This window comes from Canis lupus, chromosome 16, assembly GCF_003254725.2.
Source record: "Canis lupus dingo isolate Sandy chromosome 16, ASM325472v2, whole genome shotgun sequence".
In the NCBI taxonomy this organism is placed as follows: domain Eukaryota; kingdom Metazoa; phylum Chordata; class Mammalia; order Carnivora; family Canidae; genus Canis; species Canis lupus.
In genome coordinates this window covers 9,933,395-9,958,854 of record NC_064258.1, presented here as the reverse complement: position 1 = coordinate 9,958,854, position 25,460 = coordinate 9,933,395, and the positions used below count along the sequence as shown (strand labels likewise).

At 40.1% G+C, this 25,460-nt stretch overlaps 1 protein-coding gene across 1 annotated transcript in view; it reads right to left on the bottom strand.

Moving 5' to 3' along the window:
* The window catches only part of SVOPL (SVOP like), an 81,946-nt gene that overhangs the window by 53,870 nt on the left and 2,616 nt on the right, over nt 1–25,460 (bottom strand). The window contains exons 2-6 of the mRNA XM_049095250.1: nt 14,339–14,459; nt 14,082–14,173; nt 10,742–10,840; nt 2,194–2,265; nt 190–314 (exon numbers count right to left, since the gene is read on the bottom strand). Of these exons, the coding sequence (XP_048951207.1) occupies nt 190–314; nt 2,194–2,265; nt 10,742–10,840; nt 14,082–14,173; nt 14,339–14,420 (470 nt within the window). The 5' untranslated portion in view covers nt 14,421–14,459. The remainder of the gene's footprint in view (nt 1–189; nt 315–2,193; nt 2,266–10,741; nt 10,841–14,081; nt 14,174–14,338; nt 14,460–25,460) is intronic.

The window sequence follows — 25,460 nt, the reverse complement described above, 5'->3', positions numbered from 1 at the left end:
TGGAATAAGCAGCCAGCACTTCAAGAAAAAATTTTAAAAATAAAAAAGCTAAAAAATAATTAGCACAAGTGAAGGCTTATACATTTACAACTTACTGATGCCGTTGGCCCATAAACGACAGTGTATCTGGGGGTGTACACATCTCTCTCTCTCTCGCTCTCTCAAGCATCCTCTAGGTAGAGTCCTTACCCTTGTGCATGGCCAGACACACCACAGCCCACCATTGTCCTCAGGAAGACAAACCAGATGTAGGAGGGAGAGAAAGAGGTCAGCAAGGAGAAGTAGGCTCCCCACAGGAATGAGATGAGCAAAATCTGAAGCAACAAAAAGAGACCTGTTAATGGGATCTGCCTCAACGGAAGAAACTAATGAGAGAAATTAATGAGAGAAAATTTAACTTCTTTTTTTTCTTTAAGATTTTAATTTATTCATGAGAGACAGAGAGAGAGAGGCAAAGACACAGGCAGAGGGAGAAGCAGGCTCCCTGTAGGGAGCTGGATGTGGGACTCGATCCCAGGACCCCAGGATCACACCCTGAGCCAAAGGCAGACACTCAACTGCTGAGCCACCCAGGTGCCCTGAGAAAATTTAACTTCTGAGGGTGATTTTTATTTTCCATCCAGATATTTGCTTCTCCGAGGTGCTAATTTTACAGAGAGCTCACCAATCTCTCACACTTGTCAAATAACATGATGCATGTCACTGTATTGCCTGAAAGCCCAGACATTCCAAATTCAAACCATTCTTCAAAACTGCCCAATTGCATCCACCCTATCAGGTGACAGGAGCCGAAACTTGTAAATCAGGATGCCAAAACCTGCCCTCGTTAGGAGCACAGTGAAACATTGTGTTGGAATGGGGACGAGGAGAAAATTTAAGTATTTGCTTTTTCTCTAATTATAAGAATAACACAAATTTACAGTAGAGAAAAATGGAAGAAAAAGAGAAAAACAAAAATGTTTAAATCTTGCTTGACTTCCCAACCCAAAGAAAATACTTGTTAATGTGGTTTTATCCTACTTTCCCTGCTTGAAAGGGAAAACATATTTTTTTATAAATTTATTTTTTATTGGTGTTCAATTTGCCAACATATAGAATAATACCCAGTGCTCACCCCATCAAGTGCCCCCCTCAGTGCCCGTCACCCAGTCACCCCCACCCCCCGCCCACCTCCCCTTCCACCACCCCTAGTTCGTTTCCCAGAGTTAGGAGTCTCTCATAGGAAAACATATTTTTAATGTCTGCAAAATATTCCAATGGAAAGATGTAGGATAATCCACATAATATAATGTGGATTCCTCTATGGTTGAAAACAGATTTTCTCACTGTCCCAGTTAGCTGTGACTATGTACATAAATCTCTGTGGTTCTCAGATGACTGAAACAGGCTAGATTTCTAGACTAGGAGATTGGGTAATTCACACTGCCCAACTGATGGTCAGAAAACTATACTAATGGTATGTGAAGGTGTCTGTACACTTGCAGCTTTCTTTATGGATTTAATACCAAAAAAATCATATCTTCTAATATTTTTCCTTTGGATAACTCCCATGATTGAATATCTTTCAAGATTTGTTGACCATTTCTATTTTTTTGTAAAATGTCTTCTTGTGCTTTTTACATTTTTTTGAGATACTTGTGTTTTCAGATCAACTTATGAATGCCTATGATATTTACTCTGTGTACCTCAAAACGTACAGCCAGTTCTCTATTTTCCTTTGGGGCTTCTCCCCCCTCGTGCTTATGACCAGAGATGCCTTCCCTACCAGATACTAGACAAGGAAGCAAAAGACAGACCTAGGCTTCTTTTCAGAGGACATAGGTTCCTCTCTTACTGCTTAATCTTAGTAGGTTATGACCTTGAGCTGGTGGCTTAGTTTCAAAGCTATGCCCAACCTAACTAACACGAAGCTGCTTATGTTTCTATGTGTCAATCTCTGTATTCTAATACCTTCTAACTGTGCGCATCCATCAGTTCCATTCCTGGATGGCGGGGACCAGGTGTAAGGACAGGTGTTTAAGAAAAAGATGAGAAAGCAAAGAGAGCAGTCTGGAATTCGGACACGCGGTGTCAGAGAGGGACATTTCCGCACATTCTCTCTTGGTTATTGATGGAGAAAGAGAAGCAATGGTGACATCATCACAAAAGAAAACACAAAAGAATATTCCAAATCATTCTTTAAGGCCAACCTACCTTCCAGCGTCCGTATCTGTCAGCCAGGAGGCCAAAGAGGATGCTGAATACCATGTAGCCAAAAAACACCATCTGGAAGTGGAGAAAAAAAAAAGATCAACCTGTAGGCAGGCTTTCTATAATCTGCTAATTTACTGCATCTCCCATTCATTCATCATAATGAAAAGTCGACTGGAAATGTGCAAGGGTAGGGGTTGAAAAATGGGTTTTCACAAAGCTCCTCTGTCTCTGGTTAACATGTTCAGGGCTTCAGAGGCTGAGGCTTCCCACTGGCTCACCCCACACCTGAAGACCCTGCCCCCGGTAGAAACCGGGGTCGGAGGAATAAGGACTTGCTTTCCCTCCGATCCAAGATAATGGTACTGGCCTGATTCTACTCATTTAATTGGGCATTTCCATTTTTAGAATTAAAAGAAAAAAAAAAAAACTCTATTCATTCATGACCTGCCTTATTCCCCGCACAAGTAGAGACTTCCAGAAGCAATTCTCCTTTATGTTTTTACAGGTAAACATAAGCTTTAAATAAACACCAAAACCAATCATTCATACAGAAACCCTCTTCAGAACTAATATAAACCTGTTTCTTTTCCATACTTGTTCTCACGATGGCTTGTGATAAAATCCAAGAACCTGGATATGATACCAGCATTTTAACTCAGTCTAAGCTGTGATCTGATGTCTATGCCTTTAGGCTACTTATTTTTCTTCTTTCAAGTGGTTTGGAGCTTCACTTGCTTTTTCCTTTCTAGTAAGATCTCTGAATGAGTGACTCTAGGGTAATCAAAGGAAGGGTGTTAGCTTGCATTTCTAAGACTTTTTCAAGAAGAGAACTGTTTCTGCTGCCTGCTTGCTTTCTCTTTTTTTCCCTTCCTTATTCTTCATAAGGAAGACTCAAACACATTTCTTCCATAGGGAACTATTAAAAAAAAAAATCATATCTATTCTCAAACAACAAAGCCATGCTTTTCCTCTGTGCACTGTGCTTTCCAGGATAGAAGGGGGCGGTGGGGGCGGGGGGAGCGATGGGGGGGTGGAGAAGCCAGTGCTTTCTAAATGCCAGTCTTGGGGGTAGCCATCCTTATATCAGATAAACTAAAATTTACCCCAAAGACTGTAGTGAGAGATGAAGAGGGACACTATATCATACTTAAAGGATCTATTCAACAAGAGGACTTAACAATCCTCAATATATATGCTCCGAATGTGGGAGCTGCCAAATATATAAATCAATTATTAACCAAAGTGAAGAAATACTTAGATAATAATACACTTATACTTGGTGACTTCAATCTAGCTCTTTCTATACTCGATAGGTCTTCTAAGCAAAACATCTCCAAAGAAACGAGAGCTTTAAATGATACACTGGACCAGATAGATTTCACAGATATCTACAGAACTTTACATCCAAACTCAACTGAATACACATTCTTCTCAAGCGCACATGGAACTTTCTCCAGAATAGACCACATATTGGGTCACAAATCAGGTCTGAACCGATACCAAAAGATTGGGATTGTCCCCTGCATATTCTCGGACCATAATGCCTTGAAATTAGAACTAAATCACAACAAGAAGTTTGGAAGGACCTCAAACACATGGAGGTTAAGGACCATCCTGCTAAAAGATAAAAGGGTCAACCAGGAAATTAAGGAAGAATTAAAAAGATTCATGGAAACTAATGAGAATGAAGATACAACCGTTCAAAATCTTTGGGATGCAGCAAAAGCAGTCCTAAGGGGGAAATACGTCGCAATACAAGCATCCATTCAAAAACTGGAAAGAACTCAAATACAAAAGCTAACCTTACACATAAAGGAGCTAGAGAAAAAACAGCAAATAGATCCTACACCCAAGAGAAGAAGGGAGTTAATAAAGATTCGAGCAGAACTCAACGAAATCGAGACCAGAAGAACTGTGGAACAGATCAACAGAACCAGGAGTTGGTTCTTTGAAAGAATTAATAAGATAGATAAACCATTAGCCAGCCTTATTAAAAAGAAGAGAGAGAAGACTCAAATTAATAAAATCATGAATGAGAAAGGAGAGATCACTACCAACACCAAGGAAATACAAACGATTTTAAAAACATATTATGAACAGCTATACGCCAATAAAATAGGCAATCTAGAAGAAATGGACGCATTCCTGGAAAGCCACAAACTACCAAAACTGGAACAGGAAGAAATAGAAAACCTGAACAGGCCAATAACCAGGGAGGAAATTGAAGCAGTCATCAAAAACCTCCCAAGACACAAGAGTCCAGGGCCAGATGGCTTCCCAGGAGAATTTTATCAAACGTTTAAAGAAGAAATCATACCTATTCTCCTAAAGCTGTTTGGAAAGATAGAAAGAGATGGAGTACTTCCAAATTCGTTCTATGAAGCCAGCATCACCTTAATTCCAAAGCCAGACAAAGACCCCGCCAAAAAGGAGAATTACAGACCAATATCCCTGATGAACATGGATGCAAAAATTCTCAACAAGATACTGGCCAATAGGATCCAACAGTTCATTAAGAAAATTATTCACCATGACCAAGTAGGATTTATCCCTGGGACACAAGGTTGGTTCAACACCCGTAAAACAATCAATGTGATTCATCATATCAGCAAGAGAAAAACCAAGAACCATATGATCCTCTCATTGGATGCAGAGAAAGCATTTGACAAAATACAGCATCCATTCCTGATCAAAACTCTTCAGAGTGTAGGGATAGAGGGAACATTCCTCGACATCTTAAAAGCTATCTATGAAAAGCCCACAGCAAATATCATTCTCAATGGGGAAGCACTGGGAGCCTTTCCCCTAAGATCAGGAACAAGACAGGGATGTCCACTCTCACCATTGCTATTCAACATAGTACTGGAAGTCCTAGCCTCAGCAATCAGACAACAAAAAGACATTAAAGGCATTCAAATTGGCAAAGAAGAAGTCAAACTCTCCCTCTTCGCCGATGACATGATACTCTACATAGAAAACCCAAAAGTCTCCACCCCAAGATTGCTAGAACTCATACAGCAATTCGGTAGCGTGGCAGGATACAAAATCAATGCCCAGAAGTCAGTGGCATTTCTATACACTAACAATGAGACTGAAGAAAGAGAAATTAAGGAGTCAATCCCATTTACAATTGCACCCAAAAGCATAAGATACCTAGGAATAAACCTCACCAAAGATGTAAAGGATCTATACCCTCAAAACTATAGAACACTTCTGAAAGAAATTGAGGAAGACACAAAGAGGTGGAAAAATATTCCATGCTCATGGATTGGCAGAATTAATATTGTAAAAATGTCAATGTTACCCAGGGCAATATACACGTTTAATGCAATCCCTATCAAAATACCATGGACTTTCTTCAGAGAGTTAGAACAAATTATTTTAAGATTTGTGTGGAATCAGAAAAGACCCCGAATAGCCAGGGGAATTTTAAAAAAGAAAACCATATCTGGGGGCATCACAATGCCAGATTTCAGGTTGTACTACAAAGCTGTGCTCATCAAGACAGTGTGGTACTGGCACAAAAACAGACACATAGATCAGTGGAACAGAATAGAGAATCCAGAAGTGGACCCTGAACTTTATGGGCAACTAATATTCGATAAAGGAGGAAAGACTATCCATTGGAAGAAAGACAGTCTCTTCAATAAATGGTGCTGGGAAAATTGGACATCCACATGCAGAAGAATGAAACTAGACCACTCTCTTTCACCATACACAAAGATAAACTCAAAATGGATGAAAGATCTAAATGTGAGACAAGATTCCATCAAAATCCTAGAGAAGAACACAGGCAACACCCTTTTTGAACTCGGCCATAGTAACTTCTTGCAAGATACATCCACGAAGGCAAAAGAAACAAAAGCAAAAATGAACTATTGGGACTTCATCAAGATAAGAAGCTTTTGCACAGCAAAGGATACAGTCAACAAAACTCAAAGACAACCTACAGAATGGGAGAAGATATTTGCAAATGACATATCAGATAAAGGGCTAGTTTCCAAGATCTATAAAGAACTTATTAAACTCAACGCCAAAGAAACAAACAATCCAATCATGAAATGGGCAAAAGACATGAACAGAAATCTCACAGAGGAAGACATGGACATGGCCAACATGCATATGAGAAAATGCTCTGCATCACTTGCCATCAGGGAAATACAAATCAAAACTACAATGAGATACCACCTCACACCAGTGAGAATGGGGAAAATTAACAAGGCAGGAAACCACAAATGTTGGAGAGGATGCGGAGAAAAGGGAACCCTCTTACACTGTTGGTGGGAATGTGAACTGGTGCAGCCACTCTGGAAAACTGTGTGGAGGTTCCTCAAACAGTTAAAAATATACCTGCCCTACGACCCAGCAATTGCACTGTTGGGGATTTACCCCAAAGATACAAATGCAATGAAACGCCGGGACACCTGCACCCCGATGTTTCTAGCAGCAATGGCCACGATAGCCAAACTGTGGAAGGAGCCTCGGTGTCCAACGAAAGATGATGGATAAAGAAGATGTGGTTTATGTATACAATGGAATATTACTCAGCTATTAGAAATGACAAATACCCACCATTTGCTTCAACGTGGATGGAACTGGAGGGTATTATGCTGAGTGAAGTAAGTCAGTCGGAGAAGGACAAACATTATATGTTCTCATTCATTTGGGGAATATAAATAATAGTGAAAGGGAAAATAAGGGAAGGGAGAAGAAATGTGTGGGAAATATCAGAAAGGGAGACAGAACGTAAAGACTGCTAACTCTGGGAAACGAACTAGGGGTGGTAGAAGGGGAGGAGGGCGGGGGGTGGGAGTGAATGGGTGACGGGCACTGGGTGTTATTCTGTATGTTAGTAAATTAAACACCAATAAAAAAATAAATAAATAAATAAATAAATGCCAGTCTTGGGATAGCTGCTGCCCTATCATGAAATCTGATCAGTCCTCAGAAAAACAGTAAAAATAAGGTCAATGTGCTACATATTGAATAAATCTAAATTCATTAAATATTAAGGGCTCTTTTTATTCTGGAATCATTTTCTTTCTGATTGTTGATATAAATGTACTCTTTTCTTTTTTTGAAAGATGATAGTAGTCGGTTGCAAGATTTCTTACCTCTTTCTCGTCTACTAATGGCCTTAATTATCATATGTATATATATATTTTTTTAATTTTTTATTTATGATAGTCACAGAGAGAGAGAGAGAGAGAGAGAGAGGCAGAGACACAGGCAGAGGGAGAAGCAGGCTCCATGCACCGGGAGCCTGACGTGGGATTCGATCCTGGGTCTCCAGGATCGCGCCCTGGGCCAAAGGCAGGCACCAAACCGCTGCGCCACCCAGGGATCCCTATATATATATTTTTTAATGCCAATCCTATGTCAGCCAGCCGCTCAATTTGGAAAAATCATATCAGTTGGTGAGTCTCAAAATTTGGGTGTCCCTGAAATTAAGCAGTTTCTCTTATGGAATTATCAAACTCCCTCCAAGAAGGAAGAAGTAAACTAATTTTTTTTCTCTTTGAGTAGACTTAAATAAAAGGAAGCAATCACAGACTACAGGGCAGAGAGTAAAGTGGCTCTTTGGATTTAAAATACTTTCATTTATTGAGATGCTATGTTGGGTTAATAGACTTAATTGTACCTGGATTAAGTTTAAATTAAATGATTAATAGAGGTGAAGCAAAGAGTCAAATAAGATCAAATTTAAAGGTTACTCTGTTCTCTCCCATCAGTGGCAGATTTTTTTCTTTCTTATTCTCTTTCCATTCAGTGCAAAGACATGACTTTTCTTTCTTTCTTTTTTTTTTTTTTAGACATGACTTTTCTAAGGCTGAGTTGTTTATTATTAAGCCTGTCCTGCAGCACAAACCTTGACTCGATGGCTATGTGAACCCCAAAGCTTGCCAATGCTAATCCTGTTTGGGAAATTGCACTGAGGCAAGAAGAAATAATCAATCAATCTCTCTCTCTCTCTCTTTCTCTCCCCCCTCTCTCCACTTCCTTTGGAGGGTCTGTTTTTTCTGCAGGTACTTATTTTTAGCACAAAAATTACTCTTCTATTTCTGTTTTATGCAGCACATGAAGTTTTGTTTCTTTAGCCCCAGCTCTTAGTCACAAAACATGAGGGATTATAATTCATCTGCAGTTCCCAAGGTTACACCATCAACAACTAACCGCCCAGGCCAGGTTATCCGGAAGGTGGCAGGTGGCGCTGGGGTTGGGAATGGGGAATCTGGGAGATGGTCAGAAAAAGACCTCTTGGCTGACCAGTCTGGGCCCCTCCTGTTAGCAAGGGTGTGTGTGGTCAGTGAACCCAAGGCACAGCTGCCAAAGCTGGATGGGACTCAACCAGGATGACAGACACTAAAGGACAGCAGCCAAGCCAGGGACTCAGAGCAAGAAACGGACACTTCTGGAGTGACTTGAATTCCCCAGAGCAAAGTCTCCTGAGCAGGGACCTGCCTAACAAGGAAGTCATGTCACAGCTCACAATAGGGAACCTCCTTATTTACCACCACGAACAACGTAAATGCAACCACAGAAAGGTCAGCTGCAAATATAGAAAGTGTACCATGTAATATAGTTTTGTGGGAGTGACAGATGCAAACACCACATCTGGATGTTGCCACGTGCTCAGGAATGAAGCCAGCTGGGGTGTGGCACAGTTATAATTATACGGGACCTTGTGGCAGTCACTCGCAAGGTACAGGATTGACAGGGAATGCTTTCCAAACTGCAACTACATTTTATAGGGAGAAGAAATGAAAAATGGCTGAGTCACTTAATTATAAGCCCAGGTAACATCATCAGCTATTTTTATTAATACCCTTTCCCTCTTCTAAAAGTGTCAAAAAAAAAAAAAAAAGAACAAATATAACAAAATTAATAAGGGAATTTTAAAGAGAGAAATGGATGTAAAAAAGTAATCGGATTTGTAACATTCGCTGCTGGGATTGAGTACAAAATCAGACTTTACATTTCCTGGCCCCCACAACACAGGGAGAAACACAATTGGGTGGGTAATATACGTTCTCTGAGAGGAGAAATCAGATCAGGTCATTTCCTTATGTGAGGAGGCTCCTGGTTCCCAACACAGATGAGAATTCCCAATTTGTTTGGTTAAGGCAGTGAGTGAGAGGTGGGGACACCCCTTCCCCTCTGCCCATAACCCCCAGAAAGCTAGGGGGCTGGAGAAAACTTCTGGCATTCTCCACAGCCACTTTCAGAACATGACTCTCACTCTCTTAGAAAGCCTTACTCTCTTCCAAGCCTCCGCCAACTGACTCTGCATCCTCTACCCATCTCTGCCTTCCTGTCGCCTGCCACTCCCCTCTCGGTGAGGATGTTGGCACCTGGCTCATCGTATTTCTCTCTATTAAGTCCTGTCTTCATGAAAACCACTCCAATACCCAAGTAAATCAATTCTCCACTCTTCACCTTATGTTTCTTTTGCCTCCTTGGCCGATGTGACCTCTGAGATACTTCCAGAACACAGTTCCTCCCCGCCACATACTCTGCCACTTGACCACTGCTAACCTATCTACGTTCCAACCTTATCTCCTCAGGGTTCTTGGAAAGCTGACCATGCCCCTCCTTAAAACCCCTTAATGGCTCCCTATCATCCACAGTGTAGTCTCCAACATTTTTAGGCATGAAGAGCCTCTTTTAAGATTTAAAAAAAAGATTTACCAGAGCTCTGCATGATAGGAAGTATACTTTAATAGCCATTTAATGAGAAACATGTAATGACTATGAAGTCAATGATGTGTTTAGGTGAAACTGGTCTTTGTTATATAAAAGACTAATTTGAAAAACTGTCATATAGATCTCTACCAACTATACTTTGCTTGGACAGCTTGCACCTGTCAACCAGAGTTGGGGTGCAGGGGCTTACAGTGGTCTCCAGAATGGAGTCTATGCACAGACTCCAAGATGTTTCTGATCCCCACCTGTCTCTGCAAGCTTGTCTCCCATTGCTCCCTGTTCCCGACTTTCTATGCAAGCAACATGGAACTGCTTGTACTCCCTCCAACACACATGTGTGCACAGCCTGCTGGCAATTCATTAGTTTAGTACTTAATAAAAAATGATCATGTGTAATATGCTTAATTCCACTCTGCAGCAAAACTTAATGCACAATTCATAAGGCTATTCATAACGATCTTTGAGAAAAGTTGAATGCATAACACAAGCCTGTGAGCATGATTTGGTGATTGTGTAAGTCACTATGGTCCAACTAATTTTAGTCTAACTCAAATCATAATTAATCCATGACTTAAGAGCTACTCTCTGATTTGCATTGATCTCTTCTAACCTCTTGCTAGGAGCTAGAAAATAAGCAGCTCAAAATTGTGATCCCTATAGGAAAAGAGAAAAAAGAGAGAAAGACCCCAAGTGGTAGTTTGGGCCTGCAAACTTATGAGCTTTGGAAGCCAACACAACCAGCATTGAGGTAGCCTTTGTCTCTTAGCCCTATGGCATGAGGGAAGGGAGCAGAAGCCCTGGATTCTCAGTTGGTTCATTCAAAGCACCAGAAGCAGGCACTCACCGTGGTCACTAATGCCACCTGCCAATTCTCCAACTGCCATTCACAGCGGATGACAGGAGACACGACTGCTATTAACATGATCTCCATGGCCTCAACAACCTTAAGAAAGGAGAGAAAACACCACATTTCAGTGCTGGCTTCTCATCAATTCTTCCCACGTGTGCCTATTCCTCATCCTTCCCATCCTAACTTCCTCCTTCCCCTCCTTAGGGAGCATGTATAGTGTATCCACTTGATACTGCTAGTGTCAAGATAAAGAAGTATAGTAGATCTGTGGCTTTCATGGATGTAATATTTATGTTTCAAACAATTTGAGAGGGTTCCCACAGATTTATGACATATATTTATTTGTGATGTTGCTGATCCATGCTTTTGAACAGCAACACTATGAGGGTGTTGTGTGGGGGGGAATAGGGGGTGGGTCACTTGGGTATTGCATGACCTAGCTAACCACCAGCATCCACATCAACCTAGCTCTGTTGCTTCGTACTCAGCATTGTGAAGGTCTCAGGGCATAGCCCTGGCAAATGGATTTGTAAAATAGTCTCTGATCTCAAGAAGCTGAGTTGGAAGGTGTATTTCACTAAAACTAAAAGAAAGTAAAGCAGCAAGTACACAACAAGTTCATCACAGAGAAAGAATGTCTGTTTGACAAATCTATCGTAAGCTGTGCTACTAAATATTTCTTTCAATAGGAAATTTGAATACCATCCTCATCTATATCTTGTAATTTATAAGGTGAGTTTATCTCCTAGGGAAAGGAAGAAGTAAATGCTAGTAAAGAATTGATATTTGTGTGGATTATATGTATTATGGTGCTATTTGCGTACATATAACTTGAAGGTCTGGGATGAAAAAAATATAGTGGTGTTAGCTACTATATGGGAATTAGAAAGGTACCATAAAGGCTTCTTTCTTCTTGGAAAGTACTTTAGTTATGTTTAGAGTTCAGATAGCTGGTATGTTTTAGTCCCAAAAGTATAATGAATAAGAGATGGCATGACAACCTCAGAAGGATGTTTGATTTATTAAACTTATCTCTCTCAGTAATATAGAGAGTCGGGTCAATATTAATCAGGACTCTACTCCTCTAAGTGGTGTTAGGAGAAAATAAACCAATAAGGGATACGACTCTGCCCCACCCTGATAGAATAGCCTTAGGCGAGAGGGATACAGAGAGCAGCACCATATAAGATCTTAGTAGACCTAAGAGAACACCAGGATTCAGAATGCTTGGTCACAAACTGAGGCTGCCCTGCTGCTGTGATGTTATTACATACACCCTGGTCACACTAGGCCCTGAAATCCAACTATTGTTCTGACTGCTTCTGATCAAGAACCTTAACAGACCACGGCCAGGAGGAACCATTCCCATCACTATCAACACACCTATTCTGATGAGAAGATCCATCCAAAGTAGCCCACACTAAAACTAGGAGAGAGATTTGGTTACCACATCCAATTAAACAGTTGTGTGTGTGTGTGTGTGTGTGTGTGTGTGTTTACACGCTCATGACACGGAGGAGGAGGCCTGGTAAACAGCCCTTCCTACTGATGGGTTGGGAAGAATGGAATGAAGCAGCTTATAAAACACTTAAAGAACACCAGAAGCTATTTTGCAACCACATCAAGTGTAAATATGCAATAGACATACAATCTCCATGGATGTGGATTGGGATATAGACATCAGGGGTTACCTATATAGAGGTGATACCTATCCTTTGGGAAGGGGGTACAATAACCCCATCTTTCTAGTACAGATAATAACTAATAAAGATGTACTCCCTTTGTATAGACGGTTTGGTTTATTTAGGAAGGTAAAAAAAAATTATATGTATTCTTTTCACTTGCCGGGGGGCTATTGGTGAAGAAAAGACAGGGTACACAACATATCTGAAGGCAAAAGATGCAGAAAGTTTAACAGTGTTTAAACCAAGGAGACCATGTAATGAAACCACATTGGGAACCAAATATGTTTTTTTTTTTTTTTTTTTTTTTTTTTTTTTTTTTTTAATTTTTATTATTCATGATAGTCACACAGAGAGAGAGAGAGAGAGAGAGAGGCAGAGACATAGGCAGAGGGAGAAGCAGGCTCCATGCACCGGGAGCCTGATGTGGGATTCGATCCCGGGTTTCCAGGATCGCGCCCTGGGCCAGAGGCAGGCGCTAAACCGCTGCGCCACCCAGGGATCCCGGGAACCAAATATGTTAAACAGAAGTAGAGATGTTCTGGTTGAAGTAGAAAAGAGTTATGATAAAATCCTCCCCAATCACACCCACTTGTCCCTTGAAATATGGAATCTGACCATTTTGGAGTCTGGGTGAGATATTACTTTATAAATGAAGAAATATTCTAAATTGTATTGTTGGTTATTATAAAAGTAGGGCCAGGGCATGTCTTGCCTTTCTCTCCTTTACTGGACTGCCTCCTGAGAACACAAGGCTTTGAAGTCCTTTTTTTTTTTTTTTTTTTTTTTTTAAGGCTTTGAAGTCCTGCAGCAGAACTTGCTGAGTGCTACCTCCAGCTCACATCACTCTTTTTCTCATACCATTTTGCTGAGGGTGAGGGTCAGGGCTCTCTATTATTTACTCTCCTCTTGGCTATCTTTAACTTCTCCTTTAAACCATTGTCATGTCAGATTTTCCATTCTGTCTCCTTATCGCTATCATATTCCTAACATATTCTCACTGCACCTATAACAAAAGGAGGAAGCAATAGTAGTTTCTTAGGACATCCCCACTACTGGTCAAAGCCATGGAGCTGAGCTGTCACTCTTCTTTTCTCAAAATAGCTGATGGCAAATAGCACACCTTTATCAGAGCCTCCTAAAGGTTCTGGAAATATGTAATGATGACAGGTATCCCCTTGTGATTCTTTTTTTTTTAATGTTATTTATTTATTCATGAGAGAGAGAGAGAGAGAGAGAGAGAGAGAGAGAGAGAGAGACAGAGACATAGGCAGAGAAAGAAGCAGGCTCCATGCAGGAGCCCAATGTGGGACTCGATCCCGGGACTCCAGGGCCACACCCTGGGCCAAGGCATGTGCTAAACCGTTGAGCCATCCAGGGATCCTCTCCCCTTGTGATTCTTATGCACAAAAATTTGAGGACCATATGTCTAATTTTGCTTAGAGTGATACTAGTTAAATATTTATTTGCTCATAACCAAACATGCCAAAGTAGATGAAAATTATTTTTTAATTAGACATCTCATGGAGTTCCTGCTCTCTTTCACTCTCCTCCCTGAATGGACATCCCAGAGTTAGAGGTCAGTGGAAGATTCTTTGTGTCCAATAATGAATTAGCTTTGAAGAGCCAAATGATCTCCAAGGAGCACTCACCCCAGTGCTGCCCATGATCAGAAACAGGGCAATGTGGAAACGTCCAAATCCAATGGTCTCCACAGCATCTTCCACAGTGAATGTCTTTGACTCTAACAAGGAAGGGCAGAATGAAAGGAATGATCTCTGTGGGAAGCTGATGATTGCCCACTAATAATGAGGAAGAAGATGTTGGGAAACCAATTATAAAAACTAGTAACTACAAGGGGGAATTAAGCAGCACCTTGGGGGGTCTGAGACTTCCATGATCATCTTACCTTTTGGTGGTGGCTCTCGGGTCTCTAGGCTCAGCTTCCGGAGGCTAATGATGGTGACCGACTCTGTCTGCTTGGTTGCCATCTTCTAAATGGTCCCAGTTCCCCACACAGCTTGGCTTCCCTGATCGAAGTGGGAGAGGGAAGAAGAAAAATATATAATAGGGTGCACATTTTCCTTTGATCTTCACAGAAAATCTATGAGGTGGGTATTCTAATTTAGCCTCATCTTACATATAAGGAATCTGAGACATGGAGAAGTCAAATGGCCAATTGAGATGATTGGGCCCCAGTGGCTAGTAATTGACCCTGAGTCAGGGCCCAGGTGAGCTATGGACAATTTGGCCAATAGCATCCTCTACCTGGGAGTGAAGATGGCCTTTGCTACAGAGAAAAAATCATAGTAACCTGTACTTTACATTCCCGTAGCTCTTGTGGTTTATTGTGTGCTTTCTATGTAACATTTCATTTCATTCTGACAGAAACCCAGGAGCACTTCTTTTTATTGGCTCCATCCCCCTTCATGTATTTAGCCCAAGGAAGGATTCTTAACTCTAGAAATCAAAAGAAAAATAAAAACAAAGCTGAGTATCAACTTAGTCAAGTTTTTTCCAAAAGACTTGAAGACATGGAGAGCAGCTCCGGTGGTTTAGCACCACCTTCAGCGCAGGGTGTGATCCTGGAGACCTGGGATCGAGTCCCGCGTTGGGCTTCCAGCATGGAGCCTGCTTCTCCCTCTGCCTGTCTCTCTCTCTCAATCTTAAATACATACATACATACATACGTACATAAATAACTTAAAAAAATATTTGAAGGCATGGTCATTTAACTTCACATTCCTCACAGGATAAATGGAAATCATAACCTGTTCTGTGATGAGATTGTTAGTATTAATATTAGTATCCTCATTTTGATACTAGTACATATTGTAGGTTAAAGCAAGTAGTAATTATATTAATATGATTAGGAACCAAGATTTTTGGTTTAAAGGAAAAAAGATACAAAAATCAAAGAAGTTATATAAAAATCTTATAATTGTAACTTTGAATTGGAAATATTCATATGAATTCACTATGTATTACATACATATATCCTAATATTATCCACTGGAAGAGCCTGGAAAAAATGACTAATGAGCACTGCTAGAGCCCAGATTGTTTTCTTTCCTATTTCCCATTAAAAGAAACCCTGGCGCCTTAGATAAATGGCTAATTCTGGATCTGGGACAGGAAATGTGTAAATTGAGCCTGGAACATCTTGTCATACCAGATAGCATGGAAGATATCAAACACTCCTGGGGTTGTGACAAAAGATTACAAGATTCAACTTGAAAAGGCTCCCATCAGCCAAAGATGGGACAATTTAAACATCAAGAAGAATAATGACTGCAAAGAATCGAAACACATCAAAGATATCAGAATCCATCGTTCATAGCAACACTGAAATGAAAATCTCACTGATCACCTTTGGAGAATACTAAGAAACCAACTCATTACTCTGAAAACTAGTAAATGTCTTTCTTGTACAAATTCTTTGAACTTCAGGATAACCAAACAGTGAAAGAAAACTTTTTTTTAATTTCAGCTAAAACCTGCAGGAAAAAAAAGGATGGATGGAATTAAATTATTATGATTTTACAACTCAGTGAAATAATGGATCTAGGTAACGATTACCAATGGCTGCTGAACTAATAGGTGAAAAGCTGATGAAGAGATGGGTAAGAGATGGATAAGACTGGTTACCCTGTAGCCACTGTCAGATCTTAATGTCACTGAAAGAAAGACAATCAGATATCATGTGGTCCCAATGAGCCACAATAAGAGTGAAGTATACAGCATTACTTATGATGTATTCTCTTAAGAAGAGGTTAAACCAGAATCTGATCAAGCCTCTATCTCTGCCAATTCATACAGGAGATGAAAAAGAAACTCATTAAACTATACCATGTAGCTGCAATCAGAAAAAATATCCAGAATGAGGGAGTTGGATAAGATAAATGACCCACCTTCTTCAATGAATAAATGGCATGATGAAAGGACAAAAGGGAAACTTACAAAGGAAAAGAACAAATCAAATAAATGATTTGTTCTTATTTGGATCCTCATTCAAATAGACCAACTGTAAAACAACATCTAAGAGAATGAGATGAAAAAGAGATGAGAGTAAGATTAGGGAAGTGAGTGCAGAAGTTTGATGATATTAAGGAATCTTTGACGCCATCATTAGGTATGATGATGATATTATGGCTACAGCAGAAAAAAAGAATTCTTATATAGTAGAGATACACACTAAAATAGAGATGAAATGAAGGGGATCCCTGGGTTGTTCAGCGGTTTAGTGCCTGCCTTTGGCCCAGGGCGCGATCCTGGAGTCCCAGGATTGAGTCCCAGGATCAAGTCCCGCATCGGGCTTCTGGCATGGAGGCTGCTTCTCCCTCTTCCTGTGTCTCTGCCTCTCTATCATAAATAAATAAATCTTTAAAAAAATAAATAAAATAGAGATGAAATGATATGATGTCTGAGATTCATTTTAAAATAATTTAATGGGAGGGCACCTGGGTGGTTCAGTTGGTTGAGCATCAGACTCTTGATTTTGGCTGAGGTAATGATCTCAGGGTCTTCGGATTGAGCCCTTCATTAGGCTCCACTCTAAATGGGGAGTCTGCTCGAGATTCTCTCTCTCCCTCTCCCCCCAAATCCCTCTCTTTCAATAAATAAACAAATCTTTAAAATAATTCAGCATGAAATATGATTCAAATCTTATAGATTCAAATCTTTGAAATAATGGTAGCATGGGATATGGTGCATAAGTAGATGGTCATAAAGAAGAGTAAAGAATGGCTATATGTTGAAAATTATTGAGGATGATGGGTGCATTTGGGATTCATTTTACTATCAGCTTTTGAAAAGGTGTAATATTTTTCAAAATAAATAGTTCAAAAAGTGAAGTTCTGAGATTTTAAAATTACATTTCCAATGTCAGGCCACTAGCAAATGACAGAATCAGAACTCAAAGGTACTTTTTTTTTTTTTCAACCAGAATATAGAAATAGCCACAAACCAGTCTATAGCAGCATGTCAAGGTCATCAATGTTTGCTAAGGGTCAGCTCTGTATCTTGTATTGTGTGGGCTCCTGTGAAGACTTTGAAGGAAAGTCTGACATGCTCTCTGCCCTAAGGAGTTTTTATTTGAGTTGGGGACACGAAAGATACACATCAAAACAACTATACTGTAATGTTGATATTATTTGTTTTCTTAAAACACTGTCACAAATACATAAATATTCCCAGATGAGGGATAGATCAATAATGCTCAGAAGTTCATGAAATCCTCTTTCCCATGGGAAAACATGAAAGTACAAAAAGCTATTATTTTCCCAGAATGGAAAAAGTAAAAAATAATTGGCCTCTTAGCCCATCTGTGAGCCTGAAAATCATAACAGACTGTTCTAGAACTACTGCTCCCTTTCCAGACATTGTCCAAACACCTTTGGAGGGTGTTAACTGGTAACCTTTTTTAATGAAGTTATCAGAAAAAAAAAATATCCCTTTCTTTTGATTATAAAAAAAGACTTCTAGACACATTGGCTATAACAGGGGCACCTGAGTGGCTCAGTAAGTTAAGCATCTAACTCGATTTCGGCTGAGGTCATGATCTCAGGGTAGGTGAGATCGAGTCTTATGTTGGACTGCATGCTCAGCGGGGAGCTTGCTGGAGATTCTCTCTCTCTCCCTCTGCCCCTCCCCCTGCACTCTCTCTCACTCTCTCTAAAATAAATAAATAAATATTTTTTTTAAAATTGGCTATAACCATCATATTTCTAGATATGAAGATGAACTAGTAACAGATTTAACTTAATCAAAATTTGAAAATGAGGCTATTCAGTGAGAATTAGATAGTGGTGATGACTGTACAACCTTGTACTAAAATTCACCAAATTATATACTTTAAAACGGTAAATTCTATTGCACACAAATTACATCAATTTTTTTTCCCCCTAAAAAATAGTCATACAAATCATGGCAGCAGACTTACCAACTGAAAGTGATTCTGGCCATTTATAGTCTTAGAGAATAAAACTGTTTGGTTAGGTGGGAAAATAATTTTTAAAATCCAAGTTCATTTTAAGTTCAGTTACAAATAAAATGCTTAACAATAAGCTCAATCTTCAATCAACATTTAATCTCTCCTACAGTCAAGTTTTATGACTTCTCCTAGCAATCAAAACATTTTTTACAATTTTAACGACCACAAAGGCTTACTTTTAGAATAATAAAACAACCTCCAGCAACCTCCTTCTCCTTTTTATAGTAAGCAGCAAGAAAAGAAACCCAAGAAATCTGCCATTTACGATTGAGCAGAGCAAGTTTTAATTCGTATGCTTTACCCTGACCAGGTAGTTCCACGGGTCATAAATAATCTACATTCCTCCCTTCTCTTATCAGCAAAAAGAATTCATCACAGAGGGCCTGGCAAAAGGTGTTAGGTCCAAGATAATTACTTCACAGCTTTCTTGAATGAAAGCTGATCCCAGAAAGGGAGATTCACATTTGTGATTTCATATATATTTTTTACGTTTTTAGTTTTAAATAATCTCTACAACGTGGGGCTTTAATTTACAACCCTGAGATCAAGAGTCACATGCTCTATCAACTGAGCTCGCCAGGCAGGCGCCTCATATGATTTCATATTTTTCTTGATTGAAGAGGAGATTCACATTATTTTGTTTCTATACATGAATGAAACTAAAATGTAACATGGTTTTAGGCAACCAATGGGATAAAGAAAAGAGAATTCCTTTTTGGTCATGATGTTGGACTTCAAAAAACAAATATAATCTTCACATATAATGCTTGGTCCTGAAGTGAGCAATATTTATTTATATGGTTGTTAAAAAAAAAAAGGGGGGGGTGGGCAGCCCAGGTGGCTCAGCGGTTTAGCACCACCTTTGGCCCAGGGTGTGATCCTGGAGACCCCGGATCAAGTCCCACGTCCGGCTCCCTGCATGGAGCTTGCTTCTCCCTCTGCCTATGTCTCTGCATCTCTCTCTCTCTCTCTCTCTCTCTCTCTCTCTCTCATGAATAAATAAATAAAATATTTTAAATAAATAAAATAAAAATAATTTTAAAAAAGACTTCATTTTCAGGTTTAGAGTCAACATTTGAATAAAATACATAGACCTGATTGTGGTTTCAGAACTGACTGGAAATGTTAATACCCTCAACAATGAGTAAAATAATCCATGATAAATAAGAGCTGGAAGTCAGGAAAGATGGCAGGATGGGCAGGCATCCCACCTGCAGGATCAGCATGAGAACCAGAGTTATCAATATACTATCTATAATCACAAAAACAACTAAGAGGGCAACTAAAAATAAAAGCAAGGAAAAGAATAAGAACAATTTGAGAATTAACATAAAATGCAAATATATACACCAAGACTGTACGTTTTATAATTTACATAGATACATAAAAATACCATTACAGTGACTAACTACAGGGCAAAAGGAATGAGAGCTTGGGATGTGGGTGAACGGGAATGAAAAAATACATACACACATATGAGACAGGACGGTGTATGTGTGCCAGGTGTGGCGGTGCATCAGTGCTATGTTGAAGACAGCTCCCACCTGCTTTTGAGGGCAGATTGTGCACATCTCTTTCCACCTCTGTATTCAATAACATCACGTTGGTAATTTAAAACCAGCCGTAGTGGGAATATAACACTAGGGAAATCAGCAAACGCTACAATCCAGGTACCATCCCCCTCCACTCTGTTATTAAACACAGCACACCACAAAGCCCCAGTTCTTCCTTCCCAGTGACTCCCAACTTCAAGAAGGAGGTGGTTTGTGATGTGGAGAACAAAGGTAAAAAATAAATTTCCTTATAATTTACAGCTCATTGACAAGTACTTAGGATGGGCAGGGTGACCTTCTTCCAGGAACTCAACTACCTCAATGTTGATGCTTTGCTAGAGGCAAAAACTAGCTTGACATTAGCCTGACCTCCAGGATCCTATAAGTCTTCTTTATATATAAAAATCCCTTTGGAAATTTCCTTTATCTCTACCCTCCCAGGAAATATGTTAGCAATCATCCTCCAAACATATGGCCTGCTGATAATATATCTGAAGGGTCTCATGACTAAGGTTTTACTAGACAGCAGTAAGTGACCTTATCCAAACAGCAGCTAGCTCCACAAGGTCCTGGAGAATCTTGCCTCTAAAATCCTTAGAGACATACTCTCTCCCTAACCCCCTCCCAACTTGAAAGCATATAACCAGTCACTTCTCACAACCCCAGGGCAGCTCTTTCTGCCCACAGGTCCTGACCCCAAGCTTTAATAAAACCACTTTTTTTTTTGCACTAAAAATGTCTCAAGAATTCCTTCTTGACCATTTGCTCCTGGACCCCAGCATTTCAACATCAGTACGGAGTGACAGGGTGGCTTGAAAACTCTTTCTGGGTGATCCTGATACGGGGAGCCCTACAGCCCCCACCTGAAAACCATTTCAAATAGTTTGTGCTAATTTGGCAAGGTATCAAAAGATTTAAAAACTAGTTTCAAATGAACTGGTAATCCCCAATTCTAGCAATTTGTCCCAAGGACTTATCTCAAATATGGAAAATGGTCTCTATACAAAGAAGCCTTAAAAATTTTTTTTAAGTTTATTCAAGTCTATTTTAACAATAACAAATTGGAAACAGCCTAAGTGTAAAGAGGAAATGGTTATATAACTGATTATACATCTAGCATTCAAGATTATATCTAATGACATTTTAATGACATGAGAAACACTTGCTATTGTTGTTGGTTTTTTTTAAGATACTTATAAAATATTAGGAGAATGGCAAAGAGGCCTGGGTCATCTTTTGTATAAGCAGTGAATAATGGATTGATACTGCTTAATTGATAAACTAAAAAATAAAATACAATGTTTTTTTAACTTTAATCACCAGACGGGCAGCCCGGGTAGCTCTGCGGTTTAGTGCCACCTGAGGCCTAATCCTGGAGACCCAGGGCCTGATCCTGGAAACCCAGGATCGAGTCCCATGTCAGGCTCCCTGCGTGGAGCCTGCTTCTCCCTCTGCCTGTGTCTCTGCCTCTCTCTTCTCTCTCTCTCTCTGTGTGTCTCTCATAAATAAATAAATAAAATCTAAAAAAAACAAAAACAAAAACAAAAAAACAAAAGAAATTTCTCTGGAGATGGGAAATCAAGTCAGGAGATTGTTTGTTATAAACTCAGTAGGAGAGCCTGGGTGGCTCACTTGGTCAGACGCTTTGATTTATTGCCATGGGCACTTATTACTTCAATATAAAAATTATAAAATTCAATAAATGTAAACAGATTATCTGCAACATACATGTTTAACAAAGGCTCCTGCAGGTCAGGAAGGGAATAATGCAGGGGTCAAAACATGATGAACACAGAAAAATACAGTGGCTGATAAATAAAATTATGTTCAACCTACCTTAAAATTAAAAATAGTTGTTATTTTTCTTTATCATGTTGATTACACTCCGTGAAAGGGAAATAGGGACTCACATTATAGCTGGCGCTGGGAGTGTACGTTGTTACAACTTTTCCAGAAGGCAATTAGGCAGAGAGGAAAGAATATTGACCAAGCAATTTCACTCCTAGGATTCATCAGAATGGAAGAGTCAAGAGGTGGACAAAGATACATACAAGGAAGGCCACCACTCAGTTGTTGTAGCAACAGAAGAATTGGATACAACCTCCATGCCTACCAGTAGAGAGGTGGCTAAACAATACCACTTAAAACCTCTTAGCGAAAGGTTATTTAGTGCTGAAAGGCATTTTCCAAGAGGTGTATACATAATGCAGACGTGTCCATAACATATAGATATGTATATACTGATCCCATTTTATAAAACTTCATTTAAATACATACCTTCATGGAGATTTCAGGAGAAATGTCTGAAACTGTGTTTTAGGGAATATTTGTGGAGCACAACAGAATATAATGAAAGGGCCCCTACCCTGAAGGACCTTCAGTCTAATGGGGGAGCAAAGGTGGGGAGTCAGGAGGGAATAGTGTGGTCCCAGGGTTAAGCTGTGGATGCTCTGGCACACAAGGGAGGGCCGCCTCCTCCAAGGAGTCCTGAGACCTGGGGAGGCCTCTGCAAGCAGTTCTAAGTGGAAGCCTGAAGAATGAGCGAGCACCAGCCACGAGAACAAAGGAGAAAAGGGCAAGGAGAATATAGGGTTTCTTCTCATTCTTTCTTCCTTATGCTTATCTCATTGTTTGACTTTTTAGAAAGGCTACTTCTTTTAACATAAACATTCTTTTTGGGAAATGAACCGACATAGAGTTGACATGTTGCTCACGGTGCTAATCCTAAACAGGCCTATGCATGCCCCCCCACTGCCCTCCATCACTGGCCATGACCTATCGGGTAAATACCTAACCCAGACACAATCAAGTCACTGACTGGCACCTGATGGTAGTGATGGTTGTACAACATTGTATCTTATACAACTAAATGCCACTAGGAGATCCTGGGTGGGTCAGTTGGTCAAGCATCTGACTCTTTATTTCAGCTCAGGTCATGATCCCAGGATCTTAAGATTCATCCTTGAGCCAGGCTCTGCAGTCAGCGGGGAGTCTGCTAGAGATTCTCCTTCTCCCTCTGCCCCTCCCTGCACTTGCTCTCTCTCCCTCTCTAAAATAAATATATAAATCTTTTTAAAAAGCCACTGAGGGATCCCTGGGTGGCGCAGCGGTTTGGCGCCTGCCTTTGGCCCAGGGCGCGATCCTGGAGACGCCGGATGGAATCCCACATCAGGCTCCCAGTGCATGGAGCCTGCTTCTCCCTCTGCCTATGTCTCTGCCTCTCTCTCTCTCTGTGACTATCATAAATAAATAAAAATTAAAAAAAATAAAAATAAAAAATAAAAAAGCCACTTAATTGTTCACTTTAAAATTGGTATAATGGTAAGTTTTATGTTATGCATATTGTACCACAATTTCAAAAATCAAAATAACAAGGAAAACCATTTGCAAATATGTGTGTATGTGTGTAGACACTCAGCAAATGTCGGTAATACATATTAACCATAAATTACAAGAAAAACATTAGATTCAAATAGATTGATGGGCATGTTATATGAACAAGCCATTCACAAGAAAATATATAAATTGTAAGCAAAACTGGAGAACTGTTTATCTTCTGTAATAACTGACAAAATTAGAGTCACAAAAAATCCTTAGGTATCATTTTATACCTACTAAATTAACAAGCGTAAGAAGGAAGAAAGGGGGGCACCTGGGTGGCTCAGTGGTTTAGGCTCAGTCATCTGCCTTTGGCTCAGGTCATGATCCCAGGGTCCTGGGATCAAGCCCCCTGTCAGGCTCCCTGCTCAGCAGACAGCCTGCTCCTCTCTCTCTTTCTGCCCCTCCCTGCCCCCCACTTGTGCTCTCTCTCAAATAAATAAATAAAATCTTAAAAAAAAAAAAAAAAAGGACTGAGGGAAGAAGGGAAAAGGGATGGCAAGGAGGGATGAAAGGAGGGAGAAGGAAATCAGTAGCTATGGTGAGACTGAGACTGAATGGAATCCATTTCTCCTATTTCAGTTCCTTCTATAAAAATAGAAATAATACCTAACTGTCTGTGGGAGAAGTAGCTGGCTGCCTTCCCAGTAACATCTTCCTCTGTACCCTACTGATGAGAGTGGCCACCCAGAGGCAGGTGGAGGCTGGGGTGGGGGGCTTCTGAGAAGGCCTTTTGCCCCTACCCCTCTCTACTGTTCAGTGGCTGGTGCTTCATCAGACATCTTGGGTCATGATGCAAATATGGAAACTTTGGGCCAAGTCTGGCAGGGCATAAGCAAGGAAAAGCCTGGAACCTCTCCGACAGCTGTACACCACTTACCTTCAGATATCTACTTGGGAAAAAATTAAGCTCTCTGTTCAAGATGCTGTTATTTCTTTCTGGTTTCTGGTCCTTGAAGTTGTGAGCAATTTTTTTTTTTTTTTTTTTTTTTTTTTTAGGCTAGTCAAGAGTAGCAGTGGGAAAGAAGGAACAAAGAAATCTGCAGTTGGCTGTGATCAATGCACACACCACTTCACTCAGACCAGCCAACTGTGTGTAATTCTTAACTGATAAGCTTCCTTCTTAAGTCTGTTACAAGGATTAAATGTGATGATGTTTGTGTACTATGGCACAGTGCCCATTGCAAAATAAGCAGCCATGGGAGTTCTGTTTCTCATCTTTGAATAAAGGTATCAAATAAATGTCTAAAATTTCACTGTAATCACAAATCAAATACACACAGGGTTAAGGTTTGAAGTATTTTCAGATTATCAAATGTGTATCTCTCCAAAAGCATTTACTGCTAATATTCTGCTAACATTAGAACATACTGGGCTCAAATGAAAAACTTCCAAAGTGGAAAAAAAAAAAAAAAAAGCTACTTATTTTCTGAAGTAGATTGACTTTATTCCAAGGGTAGACTTAAGTGGTGTTAGGAAGCCATCACATGTGTTACATGACTGTTGAAACATAAGATCTCAAAACTTCTCCAAACGGATGTATCTACACCGATACCATCCAAATCAGTCACTTCATCTTACTTAGGAAAGGCACAACAAAATCAATAACTTTTACCAAAGACATTACTTTTTTTTTTTTTTTCGTAGGCTCCACACTTGGGAGTCCAACATGGGGCTCAAACTCACAACCCTTGAGCTGAGATTGAGCAGGACAGACGTTTAACCAACTGAGCCACCCAGGTGCCCCTGTTCTGCATTGCTTTAAATGGTAAAATCAGTATGTCTGACAGAAAAGGAAAAAACCTTCCAAACTCCAGTTTGGAATGGCCTAGTAGGTATTGGGGTAGGGTGGGTGTGCAGGAAAGGGGCATCAATGATGTGTGACTCACTCAAACTCCACTCAGAGGAGCAAGCCTGGCCCTCACCCAGCCACTGAAACAGTGTTCGTGGTCCCAGTTGTAACATTGATCTAAGCCCAGCACGGGATGGAAGAAACGAATACATACATTACCTGCAGCAGAGAAAGCTCCCATTCCTGCCCTGTCAAGTCATTACAGGGTCTTCAACAACAAAATGGACACGTTTTTGGTGGAACGTGTTGGGTGGAG